Here is a 20,022-nt window from a genome sequence, read left to right on the forward strand (position 1 = left end):
TCTCAACAGCTGGAGCCTTTTAGAGATTTTATGAAGAGGTAGTACTAGTTACGCAATGTGATATGAGCTGTTTCATGATTAAATTCACAGTATATATATATATATATATATATATATATATAATATATTTGTCGGACTCTACTGCAGGACTGTTTTGTGTTTTACACATTTTAAGTTTCAATGTGAACAAACAGCTCCAACCTGCTGAAACCTGTAAGTAGTACTTCAAGTAAATGGTCATTTTTAATAGTAAAGGGTTAAAGCCATAAAAAAAAAAACCCATGGATGTAGTGTCTGTGGCGTAGGTTTCTGAAGAGCGTTTTTGAAGCTCAAAGTGGGTGAGCCGGCCTTTGCTATCTTGGCAGTATGTCACTCCCAGATAATCGCAAAAATGGGCAAAGAGGCGGGAGCTGGTTGCTGAAGCCACACCCACCTAGCGTGACTGCAGTGGCCATCCACCTGTCACTCAAGTGGCCACGCCTTTAATTATACAGAACTTTAATTTAATTTATAAAGGCTTTAATTTAATTCAAAAGGATGATTTAAAATTAATCCCCCTCATAGTTGCCATGAAGGGCAAAATGAGCTATATAGACCAAAATCTTTTTTTGTACCAGGCTCTAAACGTTTTTTTGTGATGTAAAGCTGGCCATTTTAACATTGGGAGTCTATGGGATTGACTGTGTATTAGAGCTGTAAAAAAAGACTAAATTATTTTTTGGGACGCTTACTGTTCTAGAATGATTAATTTGATAACGATAAAAGTTATAAAAAAAAAACACTGATTATATGGAAGTTTACAAAAGAACTGTAACAATGTCAAAAGGGCAATACTTCAGAGTCACAGAAATATTTATGTAGTTCCCTGCTGATAAACAATACAAACATGGATAGCCAATCAGATCAGAATCCACACAAATTATTAACAATGACTTCCAATAAAAGGCTTCTTTTTCTTTCTCATGCTCCTACAAAACGTATATTCTGTGACTAGCTATATTTGGTGATTGGGTACAAAATTACGCGATAGGGCGGACAGCTTTACAGAAGGAACAAATGCATGCACCGCTCCGCTGTAATTACAACAGTGAATTCCACTGAAGTGTATAGTATAGGGGACTCCGATTTCGTAAAAAATACACAAACCTAAACATGTGTTTTAAACTGCAAGCAACATAACTCCACCATGCGCATATTGGGGAAAAAACCCACAACATTACCATACATTCGGTTTGGCTTCAAATATACTTTAGTTATTGTTAAGTGTGAATGGGCCTTTGGGGTGTCCTTATGACATGAATGCTACTTTTTTTCATTTATAAAGCATGTGTGTGAGAATTAGGTAAAAATCTTTGGTTTTATTTTTATTTAAAAATACATACAGTATATATACACAAACATTAAGTGCTAAAATGTATTTATATATACAAAATGCAAATGAAAAAAATTGAATTTCATTTAGAAAACAAGCAATGGCTTCAAAACAGAATTATGGGGATTAAATGCAGACCTACTCTTAAAAAGGTTCTTTTGGAAATACAAAACCTCCCTTTGGAAGCCGTATTTTTAAGAGTGTACTCAATCCATCCCATTTTAAAGGTACTTTACACCCAAATCCTGTGGCATTCAATATTTGCATGAAACAACTGCATCCACTAAACACTACTAGAGATAGTGAACTCGTCCGAGTGTTCCTGTGCCGCTGACGAGTATATCTGGCTGTCCGTTCCTCCAGATCTCCCTGACGATCCGTTCTCTCTCCTCCAGTCTCCTGGCTCTCTCCAGCTCCTCCGCTGAAGCAAACACGTTCACACTCTTAATGGTTCCATTCATCTGGGCCTGATCACTCAATGGACTCCCAGTAACCACTGGGAATTCTAGGTCCTCGTCATCTCCTTCCTCACTTTGGTCCTCTTCCTTGTCTTCCTCGTCCTCCTCACTGGACTCTTTCAGTCGTCTCTTGTCTGGTGAGGCTGGTGTTTTTATTTTTGAACGAGGTCGGCAGGTGATGCCCAGTATGAGGAGGACAAGGGCCAGCAGAAGACCTGAACACACACCCAACATGAAGTACAGCGCAAAGCTCTCCAAGTTCTCTGTGGTCAAAGAAATGGAAAATTGTCAAGAACATATCAAAGTCACATTCCATCCTGGAATCAAAAATTGGATTCTAAATGATAAATCAATTGAAATTTTAAAGTCTATTTGAATTGGGATACTTGATATGCAATGCACTTGTGTGTTGTGTTGCATGCTGCACTTTTTGCAAAATCCAGGAATTCCATGCATACAGTATTCAAAACTTGCATCGTGTACAAATCAAAAGTTTGGATGCATATTAATTTATGTTTCTCATCATCTTGAAAACCTCTTGATCCAATATTGTGTATTAATATTTAATTTAAAATATCTGTTAACGATCCTTCACACATCATTCTATTATTTATGCTTTAGTCAATTTTGATATTTCTTTCCTAGACTGACCTGACACTAAAGCAACATTTTTAAAAGTGGAACATCTTTAGGAACATTTAAGCCATTTCTCATGAAGTCAGATGTGTGAAGCCAAATCAAACAGAACACTTAAGTCCATGGAATGGGTTGTTATTTTCTTCTTAGGGTCAGGAGTGTGACGGGGCCCAAATCTATAGAAGTGTTTAGCCAGCTGCCTTTCACCGTTTGATATCTTACGCTGCACAGTAATGAGTGGTGAGTTTTGAAAGCTCTTACCTGTTATATGGGCATAAGTAGCCATGCTGTTACTCAGCAGCTCCATGTCTTTCCGTATGGGGTTCATATTGGCTTTATCTGGCAGACTGATTTTCCTTTCTCTTGCTTTCTTGTCTACTGTATTTCACCTTGACCCCTGTGGTAGAACAAAATACATATAGTTCAGAAACAGCAGACATACGGTTAAGAAAAACCCCAAAACAAGCTTCTGGGTGATGTGGTTGGGAACCTTCCTGTCGCTCTTCAGTTGCTAGGGTGTTATTAGGGCTGCACAATTAATCGAATTTCTAATCGCGATTACAATTATGGATGCCACAACAACATATTCACTCAAAGTGGCAATTAATCTTTATAAGTCCACTTATGTTATTCTGCATGTTTAAGATATGATTTTTTTTTTTCTTTCTACGTGTTATCTTAAGGGTTTTCCATTGTTATAATTTTAGTATAACATTATAATACCTTTCATATTTGTTAGGGGTTTTGAAAAAACAACAGTGATGGTTGCTTCAGCATTGCAAGGACAGCTAAAACAACATGCCCTGCTATTCATAATTAGACAAATAGGCTCTAACTTATTTATTTGGGATCCTGAGGCTGAAATTGCACTAATTGTGCCATTAAGCAGCATTATATCAGTCTCTTTCCACACGGGCCATTTATAAACGCAGTTGTTATTGCATTGACCCAGGTCTCACTCTTTGCTCCCAGACAGGCTTTCCCATTTTTCCCACAGGAACTGAGATTCTGTGAGGACGTTCACATGCTTCTCGGGGTCTGCGTGGGACTCTTCCCTGGGAAACTGGGAAGGATCCAGCTTGTGTCACTCTCTCCGAGATGGAAAAGAGGAGGGAGAGAATTAAAGCTGAACATCTGGATTTCCCAAGCCGGAGCCACAATCTCCTCCGGCCCAAGTGAGGAAACAATAAAAGCATCAGGCTATAAATGTGGTGACTTCCTGTGTGCGTCCACACCATAAAAGCAGCAGACGCTGAGACCATGCCGGGACCACGGAAGAGGTGCCATGTTATTGTCTTCCTGTTTGTTTCCTCTTGGGGCCTGTAATTACAGCAACGACATCAAGGCTCAAAGTCTCAGCCGCCCCGATCCCTATCTGCCACACTCTTGGCAGGACAAGGGCACACATTCAAGTACACTAGAGTGAAGCACATTATGTTGTTGTTGTTTTTTTGTTTGTTTTTTGCTTTAGAAATCAGAAAATTATGATCACATGTAATAACATTTTCTCAATTATTTATACAAAACCAAATTAGTCGTTATCGAATTATCATCATATTTTTCAATTATATTTTTAATTATTATATAAGTGTTATTGAATATACTACTTCTACTGATTATTATTATTAAATGTAATATACAGTATTATTTAATAATAATAATAATAGTGGAGGTTGTGAAGATGATGATAATTATATTACAATTATATAATAATAAAATTGTTTATTAATATTATTTTAAAAAATCACAATTAATCACATCCGAAATAAACGTTTTTGTTTAAATAATATATATATATATATATATATATATATATATATATATATATATATATATATATATATATATATGTGTGTGTGTGTGTGTGTGTGTGTGTACTGTGTATATTTATGATGTTTAGATAAATACAAACACAATGCATTTATATAAGAATATAATAAAATAATATTTTATATATATTAAATATAGTTATATATATAATATAAAATATAGGAATATAAATATATAAATGTATATACATTAAAATATTTAAAAAATATATACTGTATACACAATACACATGCATATATTATGTAAACAAAAACTTATTTTGGATGCAATTAATCTTTTGACAGCACTAATAATGCTAATAATGAATATTGTTAGTATTATTATTATGTATTATAATAATTGTTAAAACTTTGATGTTATAATAACGGTAACAATAATAATACTTAATTTTAAAAATATATAAAATATAAAAATGATCATAAATATTATTGAACAAATTAGTAATAATAGTAATTATGCTTTATATAATCAGTCTAAACAAAGAGTGTATTTTAAACAATAAAATGTTCATGATACTTGAAGTAATTAAATGTTTAAATGCAAAATAAAAATGCTTTTCCTGTGCCGTCTTAGATTTGGTATTCTCTGCAGTCCTGTAAAGCCCCTCAGTGTGGTTTAGCAAACACAATCTACATTCCCTCACATAAACAAAAGACAAACAGGAACTAGGATACCGGGAATATGAGATTACACTAGAAGCTTGTAAACATTGTCAAGTCCTGCTCCAAGTACCAATTAGCGTGGGACGTATGCCACAAGTTCCAAAAATATTCCTGTTAGTGACACAGCATACCAGACAGTGGCTAAATGACCTGCGTTCTGCCCCACAGCTGTGAGTCAACGACTGTTCGACACAGGACAAAACATCTCTCAAACATACCATCAGACACCTGTCAGCGTCTTTCCCAGAAGAGCGAACCTGCAGAAGGGCATTTAGCAGCAGAACCTGCTGAACTCATGCTTTTTTGCATATTCTCCCATCAGCAATCTTTAAAAGCATATTTCTTTCAAGAGGTATCACATAACTTCATTATTAACAACATTAGCTTTCAGACCACAAAAAGGGTTTTTAATGCATGTTTTAAGTGATTTTGTTTATAGTCTGTTCCATGAGGTTTAAGTATTCTGCCTTTTATAGATTGTAAGACATTTGGTTTGCAAAGAGTCACTGCCTTTTTTATGTATAGTATTTTCTTGATATGGTGTTGTGGGTGGTTGCTAGGACACTGCTATGCAGTTTCTAGGCTGTTATAGATGGTTACTAATGTGTTTCTTCTATGCAGTTGCAAATGAGTTGCTAGGATGTTATGGGTGGTTGCTAGGGCATTTTTAATGCAGTTGCTAGGGTCACGGAGTCCGGCCTTATAACTCTCTGTGATATTCAGATTTTTAAATGATTTACAGAATGTGGTGATATTCTGGTTTTAAAATGGTTTATATGGTGATATTCTGCTTTTTAAACGGTTTATATGGTGATATTCTGGTTTTTAAAATGGTTTATATGGTGATATTCTGGTTTTCAAATGGTTTATATGGTGATATTCTGGTTTTTAATGGTTTATATGGTGATATTCTGGTTTTTAATGGTTTATATGGTGATATTCTGGTTTTTAATGGTTTATATGGTGATATATGGTGATATTCTGTTTTTTAATGGTTTATATGGTGATATTCTGGTTTTCAAATTGTTTATATGGTGATATTCTGGTTTTTAAATGGTTTGTATGGTGATATTCTGGTTTTTAATGGTTTATATGGTGATATTCTGGTTTTTAATGGTTTATATGGTGATATTCTGGTTTTTAATGGTTTATATGGTGATATTCTGGTTTTTAATGGTTTATATGCTGATATTCTGGTTTTCAAATTGTTTATATGGTGATATTCTGGTTTTTAAATGGTTTGTATGGTAATATTCTGGTTTTTAATGGTTTATATGGTGATATTCTGGTTTTTAATGGTTTATATGGTGATATTCTGGTTTTTAATGGTTTATATGGTGATATTCTGGTTTTCAAATTGTTTATATGGTGATATTCTGTTTTTTAAATGGTTTGTATGGTGATATTCTGGTTTTTAATGGTTTATATGGTGATATTCTGGTTTTCAAATTGTTTATATGGTGATATTCTGGTTTTCAAATTGTTTATATGGTGATATTCTGTTTTTTAAATGGTTTGTATGGTGATATTCTGTTTTTTAATGGTTTATATGGTGATATTCTGGTTTTCAAATTGTTTATATGGTGATATTCTGGTTTTTAAATGGTTTGTATGGTGATATTCTGGTTTTTAATGGTTTATATGGTGATATTCTGTTTTTTAATGGTTTATATGGTGATATTCTGGTTTTCAAATTGTTTATATGGTGATATTCTGGTTTTTAAATGGTTTGTATGGTAATATTCTGGTTTTTAATGGTTTATATGGTGATATTCAGGTTTTTAATGGTTTATATGGTGATATTCTGGTTTTCAAATTGTTTATATGGTGATATTCTGTTTTTTAAATGGTTTGTATGGTGATATTCAGGTTTTTAATGGTTTATATGGTGATATTCTGGTTTTCAAATTGTTTATATGGTGATATTCTGGTTTTTAAATGGTTTGTATGGTGATATTCAGGTTTTTAATGGTTTATATGGTGATATTCTGGTTTTCAAATTGTTTATATGGTGATATTCTGGTTTTTAAATGGTTTGTATGGTGATATTCAGGTTTTTAATGGTTTATATGGTGATATTCTGGTTTTCAAATTGTTTATATGGCGATATTCTGTTTTTTAAATGGTTTGTATGGTGATATTCTGGTTTTCTGGTTGATAAGATTAGAGTCACTCCTTAAGTGTAAATCTTTTGGATTTTTCTCCTGGTTATATTTTGTGGCAGAAAAAAAACTCCAGTTGCTTAAAAAGAAATAGCAAGCTCTTTTAAACTAAACTAATACACCCATATTACATTTTTGATACATCCTATATCTGAACAATTTTCTGAAGTCAAAGATAGTTTTGATGTTTTATTCCTTTAACAAAGATGAACTATTTGATGTCCTACCTTTTCTAATGAACCATCGTTTCTATCCAGATTGTCCTGGTGGAGGAAAGTTGAGTCCCGTATCCAGAGGCGCAGCAGCCTCACGCACAAAAAAACACTGAGAGGTGCTTTAGCTCCAAACACACACTCTTTCTCACTCTACTCACACTTATCTGTGCCTGACATCAGGAGAAGCAGCAGGCGTCTGCACTCACACATACACAGCGGCTCCTTCACTGGGACCAGACCATAGAAAAGCAGTTTGGGCATCGGGAGGTGTTTCCTGTCAGTGGGAAAATAGAGTCAGGGAGGGGCAAACGACAAGAGACGAGAATTTACACCCTCGGGATGGCAGTGCGATCCAGGCCACATTTCACGCCCGCTGGTCACCAGATCAGTGTAAACCTCTTCTTTCAGGTCCACACATGTATATTTGAGTGTGTTGTGTGGGTGTGTAAACCACAGAAAAACATACACCGTGTTTTCTTTAAGCTTAGACAGACTATAGATGCTGTGCTAAATGTAGCAACTCAAATAGTTTGTATGTATGGTCTAGTATTGTAGTTTTTATACTTTACAGTGGCCACTATACATTTTAATGCCTAGGATCCAAAAATATGATATTCCCTATGCGAAAGACCCTTTGTAATATATGAAGGCTATGCAATTCAAGCCCCATTTATATTTTAAGAAAAGATAATTAAGAAAACATGAAAGAATTTGAATTTATTTTATGATGTACTAAATTATTTAAACATTTATCTGCGCTGTTAGATGTATAAACCTATAGAGAACTCAATTCAAATTTAGATATAATGCTTTCCACCAAAAATATAGGTGCAAATCAGTTTTAGAGAATACCAGCAAATAAATGCAACAATGGTGTAGGGAAAAACTCTAGAAAGATCCAATACAAAAGCAAAAAACTATTTATTGCATGGAAAATGTGTGTGTTTTTAAAAACATTTGTCTTTATTTTTTTATAGATAAAAACTAAGGCTCTCAATGAAATAACAATTAATATATATGAAGAAGTTTTTAGAAAGTAGAATGAAATGCTAAAATCTGCAAAAGTTAATTGACATTTTTTTTCTCTCATTTTCTAAGACACTCTAAAATTAACCAAATTATTAAATTAATGTATTTTGCTTTATAAAACAAAATATTAAACCTTACTTATTAGTCATTTCAAAGAAAACACAAAATCATTTAACAAAATTTCCTCATACACACTAATGTTAAATAAAAGTTTAAATAAAATAAATTACACTAATATTTTTAACACATGGATGCATTAAATTGATCAGAAGTAAATGCGTATCATTCTGTTTCAAATAAATGCTGTTCTTTTGAACTTTCTATTCGTCAAAGACAGTTCAAATGAAAAAGATTAAAGGGATAGTTCACCCAAAAATGAAAATGTATGTTTATCTGCTTACCCCCAGGACAACCAATATGTAGGTGACTTTGTTTGTTGCATCAGTCTTATAATAAGTGGATGGGAATCATGGCTTTAAGAGTAAAAAAAAAAAAAAAAACATACACAAACAAAACCAAATTAAACCCTGACACTCTATCTACAATCTCAATTAGGAGTGTCAATGATCCACTTGAGAGATAATTTTGTGTCTTTACACATCAGTGTATCATCACGAGCTGCAGGGTTTAATTTGGTTTTGTTTGTGTATGTTTTTATTGTATTTTTTATTTGTTTTATTGTATGTTTTAGCCATGATTTCATCCACTTACATTATGCGACTGACAGACTGCAACGGTTTCAGTTAAAAATCTCCATTTGTGTTCTACTGAAGAAACAAAGTCACCTTACAACTTTGATGCCCTGGGGGTAAGCAGATAGACATAAAATTTCCATTTTTGGGTGAACTATCCTTTTAAGAACTTTGTTACAAAATATGTTAAACAATTAGTTTAAATTGGAATAATGTTTCACAGTATTAGTTTTAGTGTAACACATTTTAAATGCTATTTTTTTCCTCCCCCAAATTAGAATCAATAATTCCACTTTGCATTTTTGAGAAAATTAAAATCTCTAAAACCAGTTTATAATTGTTTTTTTTTTTTGCACGATCAAGCCCTTATCACTTCTTCTTCAGAAAAAAAATGTATCCATATTTATAAAGGAAGCCAAAATAAATGCCCTATACATCATGCAGAGCTCAAAAGTAATAGGTGGCAAATGTAAATTCGAACCCAGCCTCTTTATGTTTCTGTTTGTCTTCACTTTCTACATTCAACTACGCCCCTAAATGACGTGTCTTTCAGCATGTGCAGACTTGAATAAGGCCGACTGCCCAACTTCTGGGACGGGCCAAGTCGAGCATGCCACTGATCTCTGTCTGTTGAGGGTTAACCCTGCAGGGTGGAACAGGAAATGTCTGCAGCTGGCACAGTGCCTGGTGCTTCAGGCTATGGCTGGATTAAAAGAGCTCTTTGTGTTCCCGTCTGACCAGAGATAAACACCTGAAGCGACTCTTAACGGAAAGGCATCCTAAGCTTAGCATAAGGCCAATGAAAACCTGTGAACCGTGCTCCTTAGATAAGTTGAGTCTGATGGAGATAAATGGACATGATGTGGGCAGCATGCTCACATCAGCTGGAGCATGCTGGGAAAAAGCTAAATACAAGTTGAGTCAAATTGCCCATTGAGATTGAATAACTTGAACATCATGCACCAGCATTCAAACCCTTAAAAATGATTTTTCCCTAATTGGGATTCAAGCTTCTTCATATGCAGCATGTATAATTTTCATGTTGTGCCATGTCTTTTGTTTACCAGAATATTCCTGGGTCCGGTGAGGAGTGAGGTTTGAGTCATTGCAAGGACGATGATTATGTGGTCACTGAAAATCCTGCATCCTCATACGCAATGCCAAAACATATGTAGCATTATAGAAGCAAAATAATATCGCTCCAAAACAAGATGTAAAATCTCTTGCCACATTGGCCACAAACTGAGACAAAAACAGGAGACAAAAGCATGTGAAGTCCAATCTGAAGGCTTGGGTTACAGGAATGTTTCACACTAAATTTTAGATGCCAAACAGAGCCAATATTAAGGCCTTTTTTACTTTAATCTGCTGCTAATGACTAAAAAAAACAAGTCCTCAGTCTATAATATTGCTTTCAACAGTGAAAAAAGTATTCTTATTGTAATCAGAGGAGAAATATACACAAATCAAGCACCGTTTACATGCAAATACAGTCAAAAATTGTTCTAAACAAATATGTTGGTAGATTTTTATGTGAGAGGACAACATGGATGGATGAATTTCTCTTACAGAAATCTTATGAAACCTCAGCAATAAGAAACATTAACAGTCATTAAACTGAAAACAATGTTTTGAATTGCACAAATAAAGGCTGTAACGTACCAATATTTGCATATAAACATAATTAATGTGATTTAGATATAATTGCGGTTGAGAGATATTGACATTGCAATTAAGTGACAGAGCAAATATTAATAGTAAAAAAGATGTGTCGTTTAAACAAACACAATGTCAACTTAAGGAACACATTGATCAATGGTTATTTCACTGTTTACTTCTTTTTCAAACCACCAGAGTTGTGCACACTAAACAGAATTAACTTTTCCCACACTTTTCCTAGAGATGACATTCAGAACTCTTTCAGTCACCAACTAACAACATTTTCAAAGTAAACTATGCATTACATTTTGCTCCATGATTGCATGACTTAATGAAAACTAATACTGCCCATTACAAAACCATATATTTGCAAGACAAACATGAGTTTCTCATAAAAACTATTTTTTCTTAGAGTATTCTTTGCGTCCACCGCTTGCTCCAAAGTTTCGCACGCGGTGTATTTTGGCGAGCTGGGTCTCTATTGTCTCTATAATGTTCATGTGGTCTGGAATGTGGACATAACGCACGTTTCGCCCCGTGATGAACAAGTCGTCCATACTGGACACACGTCCACGTCTGTCCCTGTACAGAACCTTCTCCAGCCGGATATTCATGAAAGCGTCCACGTTAATCACGAGTCCCCTCGCCGTGCTCTCGTCTCGCAGGTCAACGGTGGTCACCTGGCCATGCAGACCCTGAAGAAGAATCACCAGACTGTTCTCGGCGATGGTGCGTTCACGAATGGAATGGCTCACGTCCATGTTCACCTGTGCACAGAGAAGTCCTTAACATGTGGACAATGTCATCTGTCTTACAGTGGGAGTAAGTTAACAACCAGTGATTATTTTTTATTTCTTTTTATGACACCAAAGAAGACAAAAAGCAAACAAGTGATTCTGTGCCAATTAATTATAAAAAGGCAGCCCCAAATAAAAGTATGAAACATTTTTTTTGTTTAAATGTTTTTGAGCATGTGCACACGGGTTTCTGCGAAGCTCTGCTGACAGACGAATCACAACATTGCATTGGAAATATGCTAAAATAGGTTTGTCTACAGAATGAAAAGCAATAATGTCAAATTCAGTAAAACTGAACCTTTATGGATAAATATGGATGTATTTATCTTATATAACAAGCACAAAAACACAACAAAAAGTTACACGAATATAAGTTGCATTTCATATATATATATATATGTATATTTATATGTGTGTGTGTTACTTTTTGTTGTTGAAATAGTGACTTGTTGCAAAGCATAAATCACTAACTTACCAAGATACATTCAAGATAAGTTACTGTTTAACGGACAGTCACTGGTGATCAGGGAACACGATACTAGTCACGAATCACTAAAAGACATTTGCAAATATTAAGCTCTCCTGCAACGTTATCTTTAACGTCCTTAAAGAGGCACGCGAGATTTGTATTAATTCAGAGAGGAAATAATAACAAACTCGTTTCATTTTGAACCCGGGATCAGTCATAAATTCAACTTGAGGTAAAAGTATTTGTTTAATTACCTTGCTTTGCGTTTTCTAACACGCTCAAAACATCATGTCAGTTTATTTCGTGAATGGTTTCGAGCGCAGCGCTTTGTCGCAGAGGAGAGTGACGTCATCAAGGCGTTCCGGATGAAGTCGCTCGCGCTCCCTCTAGCGAGTTAGGAGCAACTAGGGGCTAGTTGTCATCTGATAAATGGAACTTATCAGTAACGTTATGTTATTTAAATGCCTAATCGGAACAGTAAAACAATGATGAAACAATGTAAAAAAAAGAAAAACTAAAGATAACATGCAAAAATACCAAACTACTCTTCTGCTCTACCTGTAGCTAATTATTTGTATCAAATAATTGTTCTTCCACACACTTATTTCCTATGTGCTTTAGACGTTTACGTTAAAACATTATTGTACACAGTACATAGGCTATACTTTAAAATGCACTCTGTTAAAAGTTTTGTGCTGATATATGCCAATAAATAGCCAAAGAATGAAATAGATAAATAAATATGTGACATCTTGCCCCAACCCGACCTGTATAAAATATCCAGAGAACACAGTTCAACATTTCATCCTCTTTATGTTGAAGGTGATATTGTTGACACTTGTCTTAATGTATGTTGTGTGTGTGGTTTTCTGTCAGCAGAATGAAACGCCTTCTGTTCCAATGAACTCAGAATGATTGACTTTCATTATGCTGCAAAGAAACTAGATAAAGAGATAAAGCAGTCATTACATGTCAATCAAATAAGATATTGTAAACTTACATTATAGATGCAGTGAAAACAGAAGAAACCCTCAAAATGTAAAAGATTCAATATTTTTCTAACTTTTTTTTCAACCAGTTTAAAGTTTAAAACATCACATTGTTTAGGAAATCATAAACACAACCCATCAAAATGCGATTTTGCTTCCAGCTTGTTCTTCATTGTGTTTTTGACTATAAAATGCCAGGCATTTCCAAACCTACCATATTGTTCTGTAACCTTGTTTCAGAATTACCACATGTATCCTGACTCACAGTTTACAGCCACTGACCTTTAGAGCTCATCCATCATAGATCATCAAGCAAGTCATCCCCCTTGTTCCCGGGTCCCTCTGTCAGGCTTCCCCTTCATCAAATACTCCTGCTGTGCATGCCAGCTCAGTACTGGCCAGCTGATCCTGAGAATACCAAGGTAAACATTTAAAATAAAGTTATTTAAATTGAGCCATTTACAGACAGTTAGCGTTTGGTGTTAATAGTAGTAAATTTACGAGAATGTCACTAATGTAAAAAATTGAGTTAATCACAAACTCAGTATGTGTTTATATTTACTTAACCGTGCCAAGGCAGGTAATGCTAAAAGATTGCTCCAAACTCATAAAACATTCCTCAGTTAGTTGTTGATGTTAACTTCCCAGTAAATTAAATTTGATTGGAATTAAAGTGATATGCCAAAAAGCTCTAAATTAAGCTGCCCTGGAGCAATGCTGCTGTTTCTTAGTAAATGATAGTAGATTTTACTAGTAGCATTCCCAGCCCTGGGCAACTAAATAAAGTAAGTCGAGGACATGAGCAGATTTGAAAAGTGCATGACACAGCACCTGCGTGGCTTGTATGTGCTGCTCCTTCTGAAATTCCACTGAAAAACATCTTAAGAGATTGGTTATCTACAATACCAAAAATGTTTACCTGTGATTTTCAATCAGCCCTTTGCGGACAAACAAAAAAACGACATACTTCCTTGACTTATTTTGTTAGTTATTTCTTTATTCTTTGCAAGACATTTGCATGTATTTTTCTATATTGGATTGTAGGTAAATATCCAACTCACCCCAGCACTCAATATCCAAAAATAATAAAGAAGCAGCATAAAAGTACAAAAGAGAATCCAGCATGCCTTTGAGGTTGTGCGTGGCTTGTTGCAGGAGTATGTCTGGATTAGTAATGCTTACATGCCCTCCTCCTTCTGGTCTAAGGCTAACAGGGTCACTTTGAAACCTGCATCTACATTCAAGATTTTATGCACCTCTATTCCACCATCAGTTAAGCGAGAAGGTTGAGTTCCTCTGTGGCCAGAGGATTCGGAGTTGTATCTGCCTGTCCACAACATGTTCAGATATTCACACAAAAACACAGTGAAATCCAGAGAGCATTGAGTTGCAAAGATAAAACTTCAATAAATCTTCATGCATATATTATGTTGTTATGTTATGTTGTGTTGTGTTATATTATATTAAAAGTAGCCTTTTTTTCCTCTTAACAATGAGCTGTACTATTGGAATCTTGTATGATGCCTGCAGTGAGGGTGGACCTGCTTTGGTTTCCGGGTGCTGTTAGAGGTAGTTGATAGATCGATTTCTTTAGGTGAGGGTGTGTTGTACCTGCACAGAGGTCAACAGAGATTCACATGAACATATATAAATTTGTGGTCAGTAAGATTTAAAAAAGAAAAAATTTCTTTACTCACGAAGGCTGCATTTATTTCATTGGAAAAATTAAAAATATTATTACAGTTTAAAATAGCTTACTGTACCACATTTGAATGTTTTTTAGAATTTAATTAATTTATGCTGCTTACTATTTTTGTGGAAACTGTGATATCTCTCTCTCTCTCTCTCTCTCTCTCTCTCTCTATATATATATATATATATATACACACACACACACACACACACACACACACTAGGGCTGTCAAAACGATTAATCACATTCAAAATAAAGGTTTGTGTTTACATAATATATGTGTTTATGTGTATATTTATTATGTATATATAGATACACACACACACACATACATGTATATTTTATATATATATATATATATATATATATATATATATATATATATATATATGAATACAGTACAAACATATATTATGTAAACACAAATTCATTGTTCGACAGCCCTAACACATACACACACAGGTGTTTTTTTTCTGGATTCTTTGAGTAAAAAAAAAAAAAAAACATTTTGGATTTTTTTTGTACCAATCTATGACTCTTTACTGTCACCTGATTAATTTAATGCATTCTTGCTGATTAAAAAAAGATATGTATTTATATAAAATAATTATCTCTATTAGATAACATGGTTAATTGTGTTTTATATTGCATTTTAAACATACTTAAATATGTGTAATACATAAAAAGATGTACTATATTTTGTTAACATGTTAACAATATTGGAATTTTAAAACTATTTATAATCCCTAAATACAAATTTTAATATTTACATGTTGGTGCCCAAAATTGTGACCCTGTCTCCAGAGAGGTCAAATGAACCCTGGCGTACAGCACTTGTGTAGCTTCCTCCACTGAGAAACCTTGTCCTCCTCACCTCTCTGCCTTTAGCATTGAAAGACCTGTGAGACGAGAACTTATTTCCATAAAGCCTCTGTGTTTTCCAGTGCAAATCTACTGATGAGGAACTCACTTTAAGTATATAAGGATCCTGCCTGTGACCTCTGACCTTCATCTGCATTACCTGATTGAACCGGGAACCTCAAATCCATAAGGCATCGGCCCTGAGGTCTGCAGCACAAAATGGCCATTTGGGTTCTGGATTTTTTTGTTTCGAGAAAACTGAGACCTGATGAAAGATCATATTACAAAATCTCATCAATCAGTAATTGTCACTACAAGTGAATAACAGATTGACTGCGCTTGGATGTTCTTATAAAAAGCATCATGACTCAGTAATGATTTGCATACAACCATATGATCTGGCAGCGATCCGTTTCAAATGCTAATGACAATATGCCGTCACAAACAAACCAGTTACCCTGATTTGCATATCTTGAAAGAGAACCAGCAACATATGTAGGATGAGTTCAAACCCACCATCGGATAAGGGAGTGTATACCTTAGAAAAATGTGCTTTTTAAATTTGGCAAGTGTGCACTAGAAAAACCAATATCATTGGCACAGAAAAGCAACTTGATGTGTGATGAATTTTAAATAGAATTTCTTCACAACGACAACAAAATGCATCTTTACAACAGATGACACAGAACGATCTGATACTTAAAGGCCATAGTCATCAAAATATAAAGCTACAATAAAGACAACAACACAAACACAGGAAACTGGTTTCATTCAAGTCAGAAATATGATTTAATATGACTGAATGTAACTGACCACATTTAAGTCATTTGATCTGGGTTGGAACAAGTAGAAATAGCACTGTTCTGTAGTTGCATTACACGTTGTAAAAATATTTTTGGTTTACTTAAAGTAATGCATTTAGTTGTAATACATTTACTCTGATTTGTTTGAATTTAAGTCACCATGCTTTTTTAAATTTTTTATTTTTAATAGATCTAGACTGGAAAAAAAAATTTTTATTCAGCATCTTGCCAGCATGCACTGGGGCATGAAACTTGATTTAGTTACATTATTTGCTTGTTTTGCTTACATTGCTTTTTTTTGTCATATTTAATAACCTGTTGATCATGGCAGATTTTGATAGCTGACCCAAAAATGAAGAATTGCTGAAGCTTTATTCACCCACAGAACATTCAAGATGTAGATGAGTTCATTTGTTTATTGGATCACTATGACAGTTACAGTGACAGTTTAAAGTTAAAACATCTTACTGATGGATTTGTTTCTTACGAACACACAACTTTTCACAGAACAAGGCATTCACTGATGGTCTGGAGTCATGTGGATTACATACTTAATTTTTGGTGTTTTTATCAGTGGTTTGGACTTTCATTCTGATAGCTCCCATTCACTGCCAAAGGTCCTTTGATGAGCAAGTAATATAAGATTAAACTGGATGGCCTGAGTGTGAAAAAATTTTCAGCAAAAATTTCTTTAAGCCACGACAAACTGACATTTTAAGTTCAGTCAAGACTTAAATGTAAGAAGCCATGCAAACTGTTGCCTAAATGTATTGGTGTTTTTCCAAGTAAAAAAAAAAAACATTTTTTTTTTTAAATAGCTGGACAACCAGTCCTACTTCTGGCCTGATGCATACTGTACATGTACAATCAAGACCATTTATTATTACTATTTCTTAATTTTTTTTAAATAATTAAGTTTAATCTGAGTAAATATTTCTTTAAAAATGTATTTAATTACTGACAATATAAGAAAAATCGGTTGCAACTTTGTGCTACCGAAAAATCAATTCAAACAAACAAACAAAAAAGGAGTGTTATTCATAATTGTCACTGGCCGGGTCGAGGGTGAGTTCATACCTTATCCATGCTGGCTGGGTTTAGACACATTATTGAGACGTGTGCTTGCCGTGTCAAAACTGTCCGGAGGGCTCGGTGGGGGTACAGATCCTGCGGCCGCAAGAGCTCCTCTAAAAAGCCTTATCGAACATAGTAGCCTATGTACATTGGTTAATTATGGGTTTTGGTTATGAAATAAAGACATTAGTATATTAACCTTAATTTCGGATTTTAAAAAATGCAGTATGATTTGACTTTTTCCAATTATTGTTTACTTTTGGAAAATAAGCTCTGTGTGGGTGATTTGTTTATTTATTTAGTTCTTAAAGAAACCCCTTAGAATTTCACAACATTTACTGATACTTCCACACATGCTTTTTCTGTCACAAATAAGATGCATGTAATATACATCAAACATTTGGAACAAACTAAATAGGAAGGTAATGAAAATTTTTTTTTTTCCTATCATCTGTCCAACGACCTGCAACAGAGCATTTAACCTGTGTTAAGGCCAAATTTCTGTTACATGTGAGCAAGCACTTTTCCTTCACTTAGTCTTACCACAGGGCACAGTTTAGTGCAATTGAAAATTAGACATGGTACATGAATCTGTCAGTTATGCAAAGTACCCTGTGACAGCAGCTGAGATAACATCAAATCAGGCATGTGAATAGATATATTTCTAAAATGTTCAATATATTTGCATTATAAATATATTTTAATTATATTTAAACAGACAGGCAGACAGACAGACATTTTTTTTTTTGGAAAGCCATAATTTGAAAGCTGTTTATTTTAGATATAAAGTGATTATTCCCAAAGATGCACCACGTCCTGAAATTTATGTAAATATTTAAGTTGGACCCATTACATTAAATGCTATTTGTGCAAGACATGAATTTATTATTGATCTTAAAAACGTTTTAACTGACCAATGAATTTTCAAATGCCGTCTTTACACCATGAATGAATGCAAACTATTTCAGGGCTCATTTTGCATTGACTGTTTAGGCAAATGTAGTCAAATCCTGTATAACTGCCTCAGTTAAAGATGTAAAGTATGGCAAAAGTAAAGAATGCAAATGTCACCATTTTCTGTCTGATGCCAAGGTCAGAAAAATCCAGTGCACGCTAATTCTTCTACAAATTATATTGCCCTAGTAAGTATAATATTTTTTTTTAAATCATGATCAAAGACATTCCTAAATATGAAATATATGTTAACTGTGTTTATTTTGGCATGGTTGCTAAATGCAAATTACTTTTACAGGGAACTCTTGCACTGTAAACACGTGGAACTGTTGAAGTCTTGATTAATCGATATATTGCAGGAGATATTTGCTATTTTACAATAACAATGTTCAAAAAAGTTACCAGTGATTTTAGCTATCTTTTAAAATATTCAGAGACTCAAGATCAAATTACAGCCTAGATGATTATACGCTTTATAAATAATTAAGTCGTGGGAAGTCGTGGCCTTATGGTTAGAGAGTTGGACTGGCAATTGAAGGGTTGTGAGTTCGAGTCTCGAGCCAGCAGGAATTGTGGGTGGGGGGAGTGCATGTACAGTTCTCTCTCCACCTTCAATACCACGACTTCGGTGCCCTTGAGCAAGGCACCGAACCCCCAACTGCTCCCCGGGCGCCGCAGCATAAATGGCTGCCCACTGCTCCGGGTGTGTGTTCACAGTGTGTGTGTGTGTTCACTGCTCTGTGTGTGTGCACTCTGGATGGGTTAAATGCAGAGCACAAATTCTGAGTATGGGTCACCATACTTGGCTGAATGTCACGTCACTTAACTCTTTTCATCTATGTCATACTATGTCTTTTCATCAAGTACAGAAGGAAACTAGAAATTAAGTTAAAAAAAAGTAGCATTGTGGTAAGTAAGAAGAATATGGCAAACATAAAAGCATTTAGACTGATTGATTCTGAGAGTAATGTATTTGAGTGCCAATTTATTGAAAATATAACTATATAATTATTATATTTTTTATAATTATATATCTTTAAATGTCTTTGAATCAGCATCTCTGAAACTCTTAGTCACAAGTATGTCAGTCACTAATGGATGTATAAAATAGCACACTTCTGTTGGCCTATATCAGGGCTGAAATTTCAGCACAAGAAGAATCTCAGTCCAGAGGTGGAGAAACTTTATCACAAGAAGAATCTCAATCCATAGGTGAAGAAACTTCAGCACTAGAACAATCTCAATCCATAGAAGGTGGAGAAACTTCATCACAAGAAGAATATCAATCCACATGTGAAGAAACTTCATCACAAGAATAATCTCAATCCACAGAAGGTGGAGAAACTCCAGCACAAGAAGAATCTCAATCCACAGGTGAAGAAATTTAGCCCAAGAAGAATCTCAATCCACAGGTGAAGAAACTTCAGCTCAAGAATAATCTCAATCCACAGAAGGTGGAGAAACTCCAGCACAAGAAGAATCTCAATCCACATGTGAAGAAACTTCAGCACTAGAACAATCTCAATCCACAGAAGGTGGAGAAACTTCATCACAAGAAGAATCTCAATCCACATGTGAAGAAACTTCAGCACTAGAACAATCTCAATCCACAGAAGGTGGAGAAACTTCATCACAAGAAGAATCTCAATCCACATGTGAAGAAACTT

The 20,022-nt window shown here is 34.6% G+C and overlaps 2 protein-coding genes and 1 pseudogene across 2 annotated transcripts; all 3 read right to left on the reverse strand.

Moving 5' to 3' along the window:
- Nucleotides 1-1,338: 1,338 nt before the first annotated feature.
- On the reverse strand, nucleotides 1,339-7,596 carry eva1bb (eva-1 homolog Bb (C. elegans)). Its single transcript, XM_059555190.1, has 3 exons — nucleotides 7,348-7,596; nucleotides 2,728-2,863; nucleotides 1,339-2,093 (listed from the first exon to the last, which is right to left on the reverse strand). The coding sequence occupies exons 2-3, from the start codon at nucleotides 2,792-2,794 to the stop codon at nucleotides 1,666-1,668; spliced, it is 495 nt and encodes a 164-aa protein (XP_059411173.1). The 5' UTR covers nucleotides 2,795-2,863; nucleotides 7,348-7,596; the 3' UTR covers nucleotides 1,339-1,665.
- Nucleotides 7,597-10,549: 2,953 nt separating this feature from the next.
- On the reverse strand, nucleotides 10,550-12,374 carry lsm10 (LSM10, U7 small nuclear RNA associated). Its single transcript, XM_059555820.1, has 2 exons — nucleotides 12,236-12,374; nucleotides 10,550-11,482 (listed from the first exon to the last, which is right to left on the reverse strand). Exon 2 carries the CDS (start codon nucleotides 11,474-11,476, stop codon nucleotides 11,114-11,116), a length of 363 nt encoding a protein of 120 aa, XP_059411803.1. The 5' UTR covers nucleotides 11,477-11,482; nucleotides 12,236-12,374; the 3' UTR covers nucleotides 10,550-11,113.
- A 27-nt stretch (nucleotides 12,375-12,401) lies between these two features.
- Nucleotides 12,402-18,049, reverse strand: LOC132144852 (protein OSCP1-like; annotated as a pseudogene).
- Nucleotides 18,050-20,022: the final 1,973 nt, after the last annotated feature.

Source organism: Carassius carassius, chromosome 8, assembly GCF_963082965.1.
Source record: "Carassius carassius chromosome 8, fCarCar2.1, whole genome shotgun sequence".
NCBI lineage: Eukaryota > Metazoa > Chordata > Actinopteri > Cypriniformes > Cyprinidae > Carassius > Carassius carassius.